This window comes from Pseudopipra pipra, chromosome W, assembly GCF_036250125.1.
Source record: "Pseudopipra pipra isolate bDixPip1 chromosome W, bDixPip1.hap1, whole genome shotgun sequence".
Taxonomy (NCBI): domain Eukaryota; kingdom Metazoa; phylum Chordata; class Aves; order Passeriformes; family Pipridae; genus Pseudopipra; species Pseudopipra pipra.
This window is the reverse complement of record NC_087580.1, coordinates 20760913-20774964: the sequence shown is the minus strand read 5'-3', so window position 1 is coordinate 20774964 and position 14052 is coordinate 20760913. Positions and strand designations below refer to the sequence as shown.

Sequence of the window (14052 nt, the reverse complement as noted above, 5' to 3'; positions counted from 1 at the left end):
TTAATGGGATTGACTCCCAAAGCAGAAATTAAAACTGTATCCTTGACTGTCTTTGGTGTTGTTCTTCCGGCTCTCAGTGACTCCTGTCTGTGCCAGTGTGCCAACCTGCCAGGGGGGAAGATGCTGCGCTCCAACGCAGAGGGAGCGTCCCTGAAAGGCTGCAACTCTGAGGACCCCTCAGGCCTTCAAGCTAATCTGGAAGGTGAGAAGCTTTTGCCTTGTCAATCTGTGCCAACTGAAGCCTGTGTTTGTCCATTTCCATGGCCCAGAAAAGGTCCAGCTGTGGTTTGTCCAACCCTGAGAAGGGCCCACAAGGGCTGCACTGAGTCTGTGACCATCTCAGCCCCAAATCCCCTTGTCCTCCTCCAATCCACACAGCTCTGAGGCAGCACCACTGTGGAGCTGCTGTGTTTCTGCCTGGTTTTCCTCACAGAACTCCTTTCTGTGTGTGTTCCAGGTGCCAACCTGAAAGGAGTGGCCATGGAGGGCAGTCAGATGACAGGAATTAACCTGAGAAACGCCAAACTAAAGAACTGTAACCTCAGGGGAGCAACGTTGGCAGGAACTGATTTGGAAGTGAGTTGGGATTCATTTTCCATCCTATTCCTTTCTCTTCTATAGTCAGCTGGGAATTTGGGGGATTGGTGGCTTTTGATTGATCTCTCCAGTTTCAGAGTACAATGGAGTTCAGGTAAATGGACTTCCAGTAAAGCTTTGAACAGAGTTCTGGGTGCATTCCATTGACACTTCTTTTTCTTTTCCCCTTCCAAATTGTGACCTATCAGGTTGTGACCTCCAGGAAGCCAATTTGAGGGGCTCTGATGTGAAAGGAGCCATCTTTGAAGAGATGCTGACCCCCCTGCACATGTCCCAGAGCGTCAGATAGGGAAGAGAACACGTCGAAGAGGAAGGAATCCAAACATTTGTTGTGACTTTCTTCACCTCCTCCCCTTCCTGAGTTAGAAGGAATGGTTATTAGACAACTTCCATTTGCAGTAGTGCCTTAGTAGACTCTTTCTGATCACTTTTGGGGAGGGAATTTTTGTTTCAAAAGTGGAGAGTTTCTCCCTTTGTGAAGAGAGTGAGGAAGTGGGCTGGTTCTGAAACCAGAAAGTGGGGCTGGTTTGGGGGGGAGAGTTTAAGACTTTCATTGTTTAGCATTGCCTGACTTTGGAATGCATTTTAATGTCTAAAGCACAATATATGCAATTCTATTTGTTAAGTCTGTAGCTGCAATATGAATAGAAAATGTTATTGCTGTATAGTAGCAAACAAAGTGGAGGTTTCCAGGTAGACAAGTGTATTTACAGTCAGTGTCTTCATCCCTGCAGGGTGTTAATGCCAGGGGTGGTCACACAGTGCCCACGGGATGTGTTCAGGTCTCTGCTGGGGTGGAAACAGTGGGGAACTGGCCTCAGAGGTCCTAAATTGCTGTGGAGTGGTTGGAGTGCAGGGTTAGAGCAGCTTTATCCCCTCAAATGTGCAGAGGAAGCTTCTGCCCCTGCAGGGACCTGCCCAGAGCCCGGATTGAGTTCCCCCTGGAAGATCCCTGGGCAGAAATGGGCTGTCTTAGTTAATGCTCTCCAAAGGAGTGTGAAATTGCACTCTCAATCCCAGCTGGGAAGAAAAATTCCCCTGCTTCCACATGTCCTGGCCACTCCAGACTGGAGTTCCTGTAGCTTTTTGATTCTTTGTTGGGAATTCAATGGACAGAGGAAAACACAGAAGTGTCCCCAAAGCAGAGAGAAGCTCTGGGGCCACAGCACCTGCTCCCCCCTCTTCTCATCCCTTCAGCAGGTGAAGAAATGGCCCTCAATGTTTCCCCTCAATGTACTGTGGAAATCCTTGAAAGCATGGGCATAATCCCATTTCCCAGCCAGATCCACTTTGGGCTGCCTAAAGTGGCTGTAAAAGCATCTTGCCTGGGGCCAAGTGCCCCTTCCACACTTGCTTTACCTGTGGAAAAAAGCAGGAAAAGCTGTTTTTTGTGTGAGCACCTTTTGTATCTCAGTGTTTGTGATCCTGGGAATCCTCTCGGACCTGGAACAATGGCAGATTATCTGTTGTTGTAAGATATGTACGTGGAGATTGTTTTGATATGTATTTAAATTTTCCTTGAAAATACAACTGATAGGAAACAATGTAAAAAAAAATAAAAAAGCAAATACAAAGAAAAAAAAGGATGAAAAAAAGAGAAAAAAGAGAAAAAAAAGAGACAGAAAAAACAGGCAAAAATGAGACAAAAAATAAAAAAGAAAGAAAAAAGAAAAAAGGGAAAAAAGAAAAAGAGAAAGAAAAAGGGGGGGGGAAAGAAAGAAAAAAGAGAAAAAAAAAGAAAAGAGAGAAAAAGAAGAAAACCGAAAAACGTATTATCCTCATTCCGCACGTGCAAATGGCCGCTGTGACCCGCCGCAAGGACTACAACTCCCGTGGTGCCCCGCGCGAAGCGCAGGCGCGGCGGTGGCCGTGCGGGGGCGTGGCCGCGCGCTGATTGGCTGCGGCGCTGTTCTCTAAGCGCGGTGCGCGCGCAGAGCGCCGTGTCGACTTCCGGGAATCGTTGATGGCGGCGGGGCCCGCATTGTGCTGTGAGAGCTGGGGGGGTGCGGGAGAGCGGGGTCTGGGGATCCCCTCGGGGGCTGCGGGGAGCGCGGCTGTGGGTGGAAAGGCTGGAGGGCTCGGGAGGGTTTGGCGGGGGGGTTCGGGGGTTCCCGAGGGTCAGAGCGCGGGGCCTTGGAACCCTCTCGGGGGCCGCGGGGCCCGGGGGCCTCCCAAGAACCCGGATGTTCGATTCGATTCCGAGAAAGTCCCTCGGGAAAAAAAAATCAAAACCACCCAACAAAAAAATAACCCTAAAAAAGGGAAAAGTGAGAAAAAGGTGAAGGAAAAACTGCAAGGGCCAAGATGATTTTATTGCTTTGCTTCAGTTTTTCCTTGGTCTCCTCCTTCTCAGATTCTTTGCTCCCTTCCTTTACAGAAAGCTCTTCTGCTGTTGTGTGGTTTTGGGGTCCCTTAGGTGCTTTTAGGGGTCGCTGAGGAGGTTTTGGGGGGTCTGTGAGGGGGTTTGTTGTCCTGAGGGGACTTAGGGTGGATGTTGAAGGTCCCTGAAGGGGTTTGGGAATCCCTGAGGGAGTTTTGGAGTCTCCAAGGGAATTGGGAGGTCCTGGGGGTCTTTGAAGCAGTTTTGAGAGTTTCTAGGGGGATTTCGGAAGTCCCAGAGGGTTTTGAGGGCCCTTGAAGAGGTTTATGGGGTCCCTGAAAGGGCTTGGGGAGTCCCAGGTGGGTTTTGCAGGTCACTGAGAGGGTTTGGGGTTCCGGGGGGCGAAGTTGATGTCTCTGAGGAGATTTGGGGTGTCCTTGATGAGGTTTTGATGACTCCAGGGATGGATTTCTGAGGGGCTTTCAGGAGTTTTGAGTCTCAGGACTCACCTGTTTCTGGTGCTGCCCCTCCTCTTTCCCCCCAGACATCATTAACCCCCCCAAATGTCTCCTCACCCCCCTTTTCCCTTTAATCCCCTTCCCTCACAGATCTCTTTTAACCCCCCAAGACCTCTTTTAACTCCCCTAAATGTACCCAAAGCCCCCCCAAAACCCCCAAATCCCCATCCAACCCCCCCAGATCTCCCACAGCCCCCCCCTCAAATCCCTTCCAACCCCCCCAAAGAGGGATCCCCCGGCACCCTGGGACAGGAACACAGTGGGCTGTACTGGGGGCACTGGGCTGTACTGGGAGGGCACTGGGGGGGGCTCAGGTGTCCCCCAACAACGTGGCCCAGCTCCAGGAGAGATCTGGGGAGCAGTGAGGGGGTACTGGATTGTCCAGGTCTGTCCAGGTCTGTCCAGGTCTGTCCAGGTCTGTCCAGGTCTGTGCTGGTCTGTCCTGGTCTGTACCCCCAATCCCCAAAGCCCCTCCCCAGCTCCCCCAGGACCCTCCCAGACCCCAAAGCCCCCCAGGCCCCTGACTTGGTCCTGCTGCCCCTTGAGCATCTGCAGCTGCTGCAGAACCAGGCATTTCATCAGCAAATGTGCAGGTGACCCCAAGCTGGGGGTGTGTTGATGTGCTGGAAGGCAGGAGGGCTCTGGAGCACAAGTGGTGTGAGGAGAGGCTGAGGGAGCTGGGGATGTTGAGGCTGGAGAAGAGGAGGCTCAGGGGAGACCTCCTGACTCTCTGCAAGTCCCTGCCAGGAGGGTGTAGCCAGGTGGGGGTGGGGCTGTTCTGCCAGGCAGCAGCAGTTGGACAAGAGGGCTGGGTCTGGAGCTGTGCCAGGGGAGGTTTAGGTTGGATATTGGGAAGGAATTTTTTGCTGAGAGAGTAATGAGGCCTTGGAATGGGCTGGGCAGGGAGGGGGTGGAGTCCCCGTCCCTGGAGGTGTTGAAGGTGAGAGTGGATGTGGCCTCAGTGCCATGGTCTGGGAAGCACAGCAGGATTGGATCCAGGGTTGGACTTGATGATCTCAGAGGTCTTTTCCAACCTGTCTAATTCTGTGATTCTCTGATTCCCATTCCTGTGGCAGCACATGCTTGAGGCTCCATCCCCAGGGGGATAGAGATGTCTGTCCATATCTATCTGCAAGGTTAGTCTGGAAATGTGTGGTGTTAGCAAAGCAGGCTGAGTTCTGGGCTGGTTGTAGAAGGAGAAAGAAGCCCCCAGGCCAGTGCAGGCAGGCAGCCCTCAGCTTGCACCTGATGTCCCCTCCCTGCAGGTTCCTGTCCTTGAGCCCAGGCCCTGAGGTGAGGCTGAGAAGTGGCGCGGAGGTGAGCCCAGAGCTGTCCCTGAGGTGAGGCTGAGAATAAGTGCAAGGCAGAGGTGCTGCTGAGGAAGGAGAGCCCTGTGGTGGGGAAGGCACAAAGCTGTGAGTGCCCATCCCCGAGCAGGTGCTGTGTCCATCCCCTGTGTGCCAGGTGAGCTGGGGCTTTGCTGCAGAGCTGCGGGCGCTGATTTGAGCGGCTGCAAGTGCTGAGATGGTGGGCACCCAGGAACACCAACTGTGCCTGGCCACGGAGCCTGCAAGGAGGAGCAGAGACAGCCCTGGCAGTGTGGGGGGCCAGGTTGTCCCTGTGCCTTCCCCTGCAGGCCCTGGCTGTCCCTGCTGGGCCCCTGTCCATCCCCATCAGGTCCCTGCCCGTCCCCCCGGGCTGAGCTCCCCCCAGGAAGTGCCGTGGAGCTGAAGCTGCTGCCATCCCCCCCTGCAGCCGCTGCCCCAGGCAAGGGAGCAGCAAAGGCAGGGCCAGGAGCAGAGGCAGCAGCAGGGGAGCCCTGGGGGGGCCGGGAAGCTCTTGTGGGGGTCAGGAAAGAGGCGCTGGGCACGAGGCCGGGGCTGTGCTGAGCAGGCCCAGCCCTCACATCCCCCCAGCCAACGCCGGCTGCCCGGGGGGCTTGGGAGGGACCCCCAGCCCGTGTGCCCCACACTGAGCTGGCAGAGAGAGAGAGCCAAGGGACAGGGATGTGGGCAGGGCCCCGGGTGAGGGACAGGCAGGGCCATTGCAGGGCCACGGTGAGGGCACAGCCTGTGGCAGCAGAGCTGCCCAGGGCCGGGGGCAGCCGGGGGTGTTGGTATCAGCCAGTGCTGGGGCCCAGCAGAGCACGAGGCCCCTTGCAGAGCCCTGGAGCAGCCTCCCACTTGCCAGCCCTGCCCTGGTGGGGTGACACTGTCCCCTCCCTGCGGGACACTCCCCCAGAAATCTTTGTGGTGACCTTTTGTGTCTCTTCCTGGTTGCTGATTCCTGCTGGGGACCTGAGGGCCCCTCTGCAATCCCATCCATTGGGCACAATCTGTTCTGCAGAGCTTGACTCCCTGCAGACTTTACAGGGAAATCTGTGCTGGCAGCTGCATCCTGAGCCCCAGGGCAGTTTGTATCCCCGAGTGCTGGTCCATCCTGGGGACCCAAGGGATCCTCTGCCATTCCATCCATGCAGCAGGAGTCACCCTCCTGCCCTTGACTCCCTGCAGAGGAACAAGTGCCCTCTCTCTGTTTGGGAGAAGCCAGATGCTGCCCCTGGGCCATCAGAAGTGGTGCTGAAGCCTCTTTCAGCCCAGCCCTGGGTGCAGTTTTCTCATCCCCTCAGCGAGTGCCCGCTGCCCCAGCCGGCACTGACCAACCAGGGCGTTTGGCACACTTGGATTGGTGGTTTGGAGAAACAGCCCCGGACTGGCAGGGGGCCAGATAAGCTCGAGGAACAGCCCTGGTGAGGTGCCTGCACTGGCAGGGGGCCAGGGGATCGCTGCTCTACGGAACCAGCTGGAGCTCTGGGTGAGTGCAGGATGGAGCAGAGCTGCAACCCAGGAGGAGCCCACACCGGACCAGGGGATGCCCAAAGGAGGCCGAGAGCCCATGGGAAGCCCCTGCAGAGCCGTGGGAGCAAAGCCCTGGTTTGCAGGGCTGCCCCCCCCCCCCATTTTGTTGGGTTTAAGTGCAAACTGCAGCAGGGCCGTCCCTTGGCAGCAGCCGGTGCCGTGACACAGGCTGGGAGATGTGCCAGCCCAGGAGGGACTGAGGGCAGGGGGTTCGTAGGGACCATCCAACGCCCCTCGCTGCCCACTGATGGAGAAGAGAAGACAATGCCAGGAGGAAGGAACTGGCTGGCCCAGAGGCACAGGAGGGAAGTCAGGCACTCTGAGCTATACCTGGGGGAAAGGAATTGCAGCAGGGGGAAATCGGCACCACCAACTCCTTGAGCACCTCCTCAGAAGGGCCCCCAGACTGCAGTGGAGGAAAGAACTGCAGCTGTGACTGGTGGGCACAGGGAGGAGGGAGACAGCCAGCGTAGAGGGCTGGGAGCGGGAAGGGATAAGCTGAGAAGGTGACGGGATAAAGAACTTGTGTCGAGGTTTCTCAGTCAATTGGAGTGATTTTGTGGCACTGCTCGGCTCCGTGGGGCTGGGGAGGTGGCAGTGGGACACCCTAACACACAGCCCCCCAAGGACCCCCAAAAACATTCAGAGCCCACCCAGGACCCCATCCAACCCCTTTTCTGGGGGACTTCTCTGGGCACTGGTGGTGCTGGGAGCCCCCCCGGCTGCGGGCGAGGAGCTCTCGGGTGAGTGGGGGGTGGGAAGGGGGAGGTCAGTGAGAAAAGGGGGGTCAGAGAGGATAAAGGGGTGGTGGGACCCCAGACTGAGTGGGAGGGGAGTGGGACCCCCAAGAGTGGAGGGGGGAGGGGCTCTGAGGTTTGGGGGATAATGGAAAATGGATGGAGAGGTCAGAAGAATGGGGAAAGGGGAGGGTGGGACCCCCAAACTGAGCATGAGGGAGCTGGGGAGTGGGGGGATGATGTGGAAGGGGTGGGAGAGGGGGCAAAAAGGGGGGGTCGGGACCCCAAAAGTGATCCTGGGTGGGCTGGGGATTGAGGGGACCATGAAAAGTGGAAGGAACAGGGAAAAGGGTGGAAAAAGGGGGGGTGGTCTGGCAGGTCCGACAACTCCACAGGGGTCTTTGGGCACAGGGGGGTTGGCAAAGGGAGGTGGCCCCCCTGAGCTCCCAACGTACTGTGGAGTGCTGGGGGCTGCTGGATCCAATGTTCTCAGGGCACAGACATTTCTTTGGGCCAAAGAGCCCTAAAACACTTGGCACAGACCACACTTTACCACCAGCTGTTCTCCAACTACTCTGCTGGTTCAGAGCAGCACAGTAGGACAGTGGGGACCCCTGGGATCCCCAGGACAGCAAGGTGGGATCCCCAGGACAGCAAGGTGGAAACCCTGGAGAGGGGGAATGTCTGGGAACGTGGCACCCTGAAGGTGAGAGTCAGAGGAGAAGGGACCCTTGGGACTCCCAACCCTCCCAGCATCCCTAAATGGGACCCCCAGCATCCCAGACAGGGGAGACCCTCTGAACCCCAGAGGGGAGAGACCAGAGAGGGGGAACTCCTGGGAGAGTTTTTTTGGGCTAATCTTCATATTTTAGAGTACTTTTTAGCTGAATCTCAACTTTTTGCAGTTTGGATGGGCAGGAGTTTTCTCACTATTTCTGAGGAGCTTTTGCCTGAATTTTGATTGTTTGGGTTTTTCTGGGCTGAATCTTGGTGTTTTGGAGGTTTTTATGGTCACAGGATGCCCGGTGAGTTCTAGAGATGGACTTGGGCAGGAGGAACCCCCAAGCCAACACACTCAGCCCTTGTTTTCCCCCCCATCAGGATTTCTCCTTCCCAAAGCTTGGGCAGATGAAGGAGGCTGCGAGGAAGAGGAAGATGCCTTGGGCCCCCCAGGCAGGTGAGGAGGCAGTCAGTGTCCCTTTGGGCGGGTGTTGTGCTGGCTCTGTCAGCCGAGCATGGCCCCGGCTGCAGGACAACCCCGCTGGCGCCGCCGTCCTGCCGGGGCCGGAGTTGGGGGGATGTCCTTGGCCTTCCCTGTGGGCCGGAGGCAAATCCCCTCCCTGTCCTTGTTGCTTCCTGCCCCAGGCCCCGAGCTGAGGACGGAGAGCCCGGAGGACAAATCCCCCCGGCAGAGCCTGGTGGGAGAGGCCGTTTTGAAGGGCTCCCCGGCGCAGGAAGGCAGCGGGGAGGAAAAGGGCCGGAGATCCCCCCGCAGGAGGGGCTCCAAAGCCAGCCCAGGGTGCTCTGAGGAGGAAAGAGCCAGCCTGTGCCGGGAAGGCGGCCGGAGCTTGAGGGGGAACTCTGAGCTGGTGGTCCCTGAGCATCCTCCCAGCAGGGAGAAGCCCTTCAGGTGCTTGGAATGTGGGAAAAGGTTCAGGAAGAGCTCCTACCGTCCTAACCCACCTGCACATCCACACTGGGGCACGGCCCTACTCATGTGGGGAATGTGGGAAGAGCTTCAACTGCAACTCCATCCTGATCCAACATCAGCGCATCCACACTGGGGAACGGCCCTACACATGTGGGGAATGTGGGAAGAGATTCAGGCAGAGGTCCACCCTCGTCAAGAACCAGCACATCCACACTGGGCAGAAGCCCTACAAGTGTGGGGAATGTGGGAAGAGCTTTAGGCAGAGGTCTGGAATGATCCTACACCAGCGCATCCACAGTAGGCAGAAGCCCTACAAGTGTGGGGAATGTGGGCAGAGCTTTAGCCAGTGCTTTGAACTGATCCTACACCAGCGCATCCACACTGGGGAACGGCCCTACAAGTGTGGGGAGTGTGGGAAGAGGTTTCAGACCAGCTCAGATCTCCGCAGGCATGAGCAGACACACACGGATGAGAGGCCCTTCCTCTGCACCGAGTGTGGGAAGAGCTTCAACCAGAACTCCTACCTTGTCAGGCACCGGCGCATTCACACCGGGGAGAGGCCCTACAAGTGTGGGGAGTGTGGGAAGAGCTTCACTGAGAGCTCTAAGTTGACCAAACACCAACGGACCCACCGGCAAGGGAAGCCCTCGAGTGCCCCGACTGCAGGAAGAGCTTCGGCCGCTGCTTCCACCCCAAATGAACCCCCTGATGGGGAGGCAACCCCTGGAGTCCAGTGACTGTCAGTCCATCCCTTTTGACCAGAAAGGGCCAGTCCCCTTTCCCAGGGGCAGCTTCTTCCAACAGAACCCTTCCTGGGGGTGTGTGGAGATTCCTGCCTTGGCTGGGGACCCCCCAAGGTCACTGCTGGAGGTTGAGAGCAGAGATCTCCCCACGAGCGTTGGTCTGGGGGAGTTCCATCCATCTCTAATTAAGAATTATTGCTTTGGTGCCAGCTTGAGTAGAATTGCTTCAACAGTTGCTTTAGTGTAGAGCACTGTCCTATCTTATCCTGTACTCCTGGTAGTTTTAGTGTTTCTATTGTGCAGTAAATAATTGTGATGAAGATCTTTTGTCTGATCAATTGTAACCCTAAATAATTCATTTCTATCAACAGATCTGATCTGCCATCCTTTAAACCTGTGGGACAAAACTGGTTCAGTCACAGCTCTGTAATTCCTCTAAACTGAAACTGCTGGGATAATCCAAGGCTGAGATTGGATCCAGCAGCCCCCAGCACCCCACAGGAAGTTGGGAGCTCTGGGGGCCACCCCCCTTTGCCAACCCCAGTGTGTCCAAAGACCCCCATGGGACTGTTTGACCTGCCAGACCACCCCCCCTTTTCCACCCTTCTCCCTGTTCTTCCCAATTTCCCACTGTCCCCTCAATCTCCAATATCCCCCCCAATCAGTTTTGGGGTCCCAACCCCCAGTTTTTGCCCCCTCTCCTGTGGATGCTGAAGGAGGAAATGAGGCTGCTCACACTGAGTTCCATTGTGGGACTTGTCCTCCCATCTTTCCAGTGTCCCCCTTTCACTGGGGTCCCTTTGGAAACAGCACCTGGCCTTTGTCTTTTAGTCCACTGGAATTCCCAGCATGGCCCCAAAGCAGTGCCCTGATCCCACACATTCCCCTCCCCTCATGTGCTGGCTGTGTTCAGCCACCACAGAAAAACCCAGGCTGCCACGCAGAGCATTCCAAGTGGTTTCCACTTTGGCAAACAGCATTCTCTGGATGGAAAACACCAGTCAAGGCCAAAACACTCCTGGTTGATCCTGATTAACTGAATGCAGCTGCTGCTGCCTTAACTTGTTCCCACAGAAATTCTCAGGGTTCCTTTGCTTCCAGGAGGCCCCACATGTCCCAATGGCCCCTGGATTCCATGAACTTCCACAGTCTCCAAAGGTTCCTTTAGTTCCATGAGGCCCTGCAGTCCCAAAATGCCCTTTGGATTCCAGGAGATTTCCCATTGTCCCACGGTCCCTTGTGCTGCAGAAGCAGTTGCAGTGGGACAGTGGCCCCTTGGTTCCGTGAGCTCTGCAGTGTTCCAGGAATCCTTGGGTTCCAGGAGAGCCTGCAGTTTCACAAGGACCACTTGAATGCAGGAGGTTCTGCAGGGTCCCAATGGCCCCTGGATTCTGGGAGGTTCAGAAATATCTCAGGGCTCCCTTGGTTCCAGGAGGACACGCGTGTCACCAGGAACCCTTGGTTGCAGGAGGTTTGACAGTGTCCCAGAATTCCTTTGATTTCATGAGGCCCTGGATTGTCCCAATGGACTCCTGATTCCATCAGCCCCCTCAATGTCACAATGCTCCCTTGGTTCCAGGAGTTTCTGCAGTGTCTCAGGGTTCCTTTTATTCCATGGGGATCTGCAGTGTCACAATGGGCCCTGAATTCCAGGAGTTTTCCCAGGATGACAGTGCTGCCTTGATTCCATGAGATTGCCCAGTGTCCCAGGGCTCCAGAAGGCCCTGCAGTGTCACAGTGGTCCTTGGTTCCATGAGGTTACTTATTGCTTCATTTGCCTCAGTCTTTAACACCCAAAGCAGTTGTCCTCAGCATCCCCAGCTCCCAGGGCTGGCAGTTGGTGATGGGGAGCTGAGTGAAGCCCCCAGAATGCAGGAGGAAATGGTCAGTGACCTGCTCTGCCAGTGAGACCCCCCCAAGTGCCTGGGCCCACATGGGATGCAGCCAAGAGTCCTGAGGGAGCTGGAGAAAGAGCTGGCCAAGCCACTCTCACTCATTGCCCAGCAGTGCTGCACAACTGCACAAGTCCCAGCTGACTGGCAACAAGCACATGGGATGCCCATCCCCAGGAAGGGCCAAAAGGAGCATCTGGGCAACTCCTGGCCTGTCCCACTGACCTCAGGACCAGGGAAGTCCATGCAGCAGATCCTCCTCAGTGCCATCCCATGGCACGGGCAGGACAACCAGGGGATCAGGCCCAACCAGTGTGGGGTTGGGAAAGGCAGGTCCTGCCTGACCAACCTCATCTCCTTCTCTGACAAAGGACCCGCTCAGCAGCTGAGGGAAAGGCTGGGATGTGTCTCTCTGGAATTCCAGAAAGCCTTTGGCACCATCTCCCCCAGCATCTCCTGCACAAACTGGCTGCTCATGGCTTACCCAGGGACCTGTTTGCTGGGTGACAAAGTGTCTGATGGCCCAGGGAGTGGTGGGGAATGGAAGGAAATCCAGGTGGGGCCGGTCACTAGTGGGGTTCCCAAGGGCTCAGGGTTGGGGCTGCTCCTGTTTAACATCATTGTGGATGATCTGGGCCAGGGGATCGAGTGCCCCCTCAGGAAAGTCGTGGACAACACCAGGTTGGGTGTGAGTGTGGATGTGCTGGAGGGCAGGAAGGCTCTGCAGAGGGATCTGGACAGGCTGGATCAATAAGGCCAAGTGTCAGGGCCTGCCCTTGGCTCCCAACAACCCCCTGGAACGCTCCAGGCTGGGGGCAGAGGGGCTGGAGAGCTGCTCAGCAGGAAGGGACTTGGGGGTGCTGCTTGACAGAGACTGGATATGAGGCAGAGTGTGCCCAGGGGGGCAAGAAGGCCAAGGGCATCGTGGCCTTTGTGGAGAAGAGTGTGGCCAGCAGGAGCAGAGAACTGATTGCCCCTCTGTGCTGGGCACTGGGGAGGCCCCACCTTGAGTGCTGTGTCCAGTTCTGGCCCCTCAGTGCCAAAAGGCCCTTGAGGGGCTGGAGCGTGTCCAGAGAAGGGAACGGAGCTGGGGAAGGCTCTGGAAAACATGTCTGCTGAGGGACGGCTGAGGGAACTGGGCTGGTTGAGTCTGGAGAAGGGGAGGCTCAGGGGGGACCTCGTTGCTCTCTACAATGACCTGAAAAGTGGTTTTAGTGGGGTGGGGGTTGGTCTCTTCTGCAAAGCCTTTAGTGACAGGAAGAGAGGAAATGGCCTTAAGTTGCATCAGGTGAGGCACAGATTAGATGTTAGAAATAAACCTTTTTTCCCTGAGAGAGTGTTCAGGCATTGGAACAAGTAGCCCAGGGAGGTGGTGGAGTCTCTGGAAGTGTTCAGGTGTGTGGTGGGTTGACTTTGGCTGGACACCAGGTGCCCTCCCAGCCGCTCTATCACTCCCCTTCCCAGTGGGACAGGGGAGAGAGTAAGGTGGGAAAAAAAATAGTGGATTGAGATAAGGCAGTTTATTTAAAGCCAAAAGCAAAGTGAAGCTTGTGCACACAGAAGCCAAAGACAGCAGGGTTTGTTCTCTACTCCCCATGAGCAGCCATGGTCGGCCACTCCCGAGGAGCAGGGCTTGGGTACCTGTGAGGGTTCCTCAGTAGGCAGCCATTAGACAATGAATGCCCCCCTCCTGCTCTGTGCCTCAGCTTTTAGAGCTGAGCTGACCTCCCATGGTCTGCAATGTCCATTGGGTCAGTTGGGCTCAGCTGACCTGGCTGCGTCCCTTCCCAGGGTCTTGCCCTCGACTGGGGAGGAATGTGACAGTGCTGATGTTGTGCCAGCCCTGCTCAGCAGTGGCCCAAACACCAGTGTGTTATCAACACCTTTCCAGCTCCCAGTGCAGAGCACAGCACTGGCAGTGCTGCTCTGGGGAAATGAACTGCAGCTCAGCCAGACCCAATACAGTCTCCACCCCTTATTCCACACCATTTGTGTCATACTGAGACCCCACATAATTTATTTATCTTCTGACTATTCCATTGTATTTATTCTGCATTACTGAGATCCCTCCTTACCAACACAAGCTACTTTGACTACATTCCTAAACTGTCTTTAGACCCAACGTACATATTTATACATTTTCATTAACTGCTATTCCCCGCCCTTTTACAGATAGGTCTTATTTTCCCATTTTCATGGCCTTCTTCCACCCCTCCAGATGTTGGGCTCCATTCCATCAGGATGGGTACTCAGGACAGCAGAAGCAACACAATCAATCGTTGGGCACCGACACCAGCCCGTCCCGGGTCATCATCGCACTCTCCTTCCTCCTCACACAATTGGTTCTTCATTGGTTCATGTCATTCCTGCTACTTTACCTCCTGCAACACACAACTCAGAACACAGATCATCTTTCCCCCAAGGTTAAATCTCCTCGAGGCACACACCAGGTCTCCCCATCTTCCCTCATTACCCACCAGGTACACCCTGGTCCCTGAGCAAAGACAATCCCACGGATGGGTTTGCCTTTTCTCATGGGAGGAGAACCCCACACTGACTTCCCCCCCCACTTCCCCATGTGTAGTACCAGGACTTTATCCCCTCCCACAGTGTGTAGGGGTTTTGTTTGGGCAGGACCAGGGCAGTTGGCAGATCCCCCAGTGTTGACCAGCCAAGTGGCCTCAGCTAAATTTGCCTCCCAATGCTTCCATGACCCATTACCTAATGCTCTCAACA

General features: G+C 55.9%; 1 protein-coding gene and 1 long non-coding RNA gene across 2 annotated transcripts; both read left to right on the top strand.

Moving 5' to 3' along the window:
• The first annotated feature begins 516 nt into the window (after positions 1-516).
• Positions 517-995, top strand: LOC135405710 (uncharacterized). The gene is made up of 2 exons (XR_010425968.1): positions 517-576; positions 786-995. It is a non-coding gene; the product is annotated as an uncharacterized LOC135405710 (long non-coding RNA).
• Positions 996-8048: 7053 nt separating this feature from the next.
• LOC135406331 (zinc finger protein 239-like) lies at positions 8049-9744 on the top strand. Its single transcript, XM_064640741.1, has 2 exons — positions 8049-8055; positions 8646-9744. Exons 1-2 carry the CDS (start codon positions 8049-8051, stop codon positions 9416-9418), a joined length of 780 nt encoding a protein of 259 aa, XP_064496811.1. The 3' UTR covers positions 9419-9744.
• The last annotated feature ends 4308 nt before the right edge of the window (positions 9745-14052 follow it).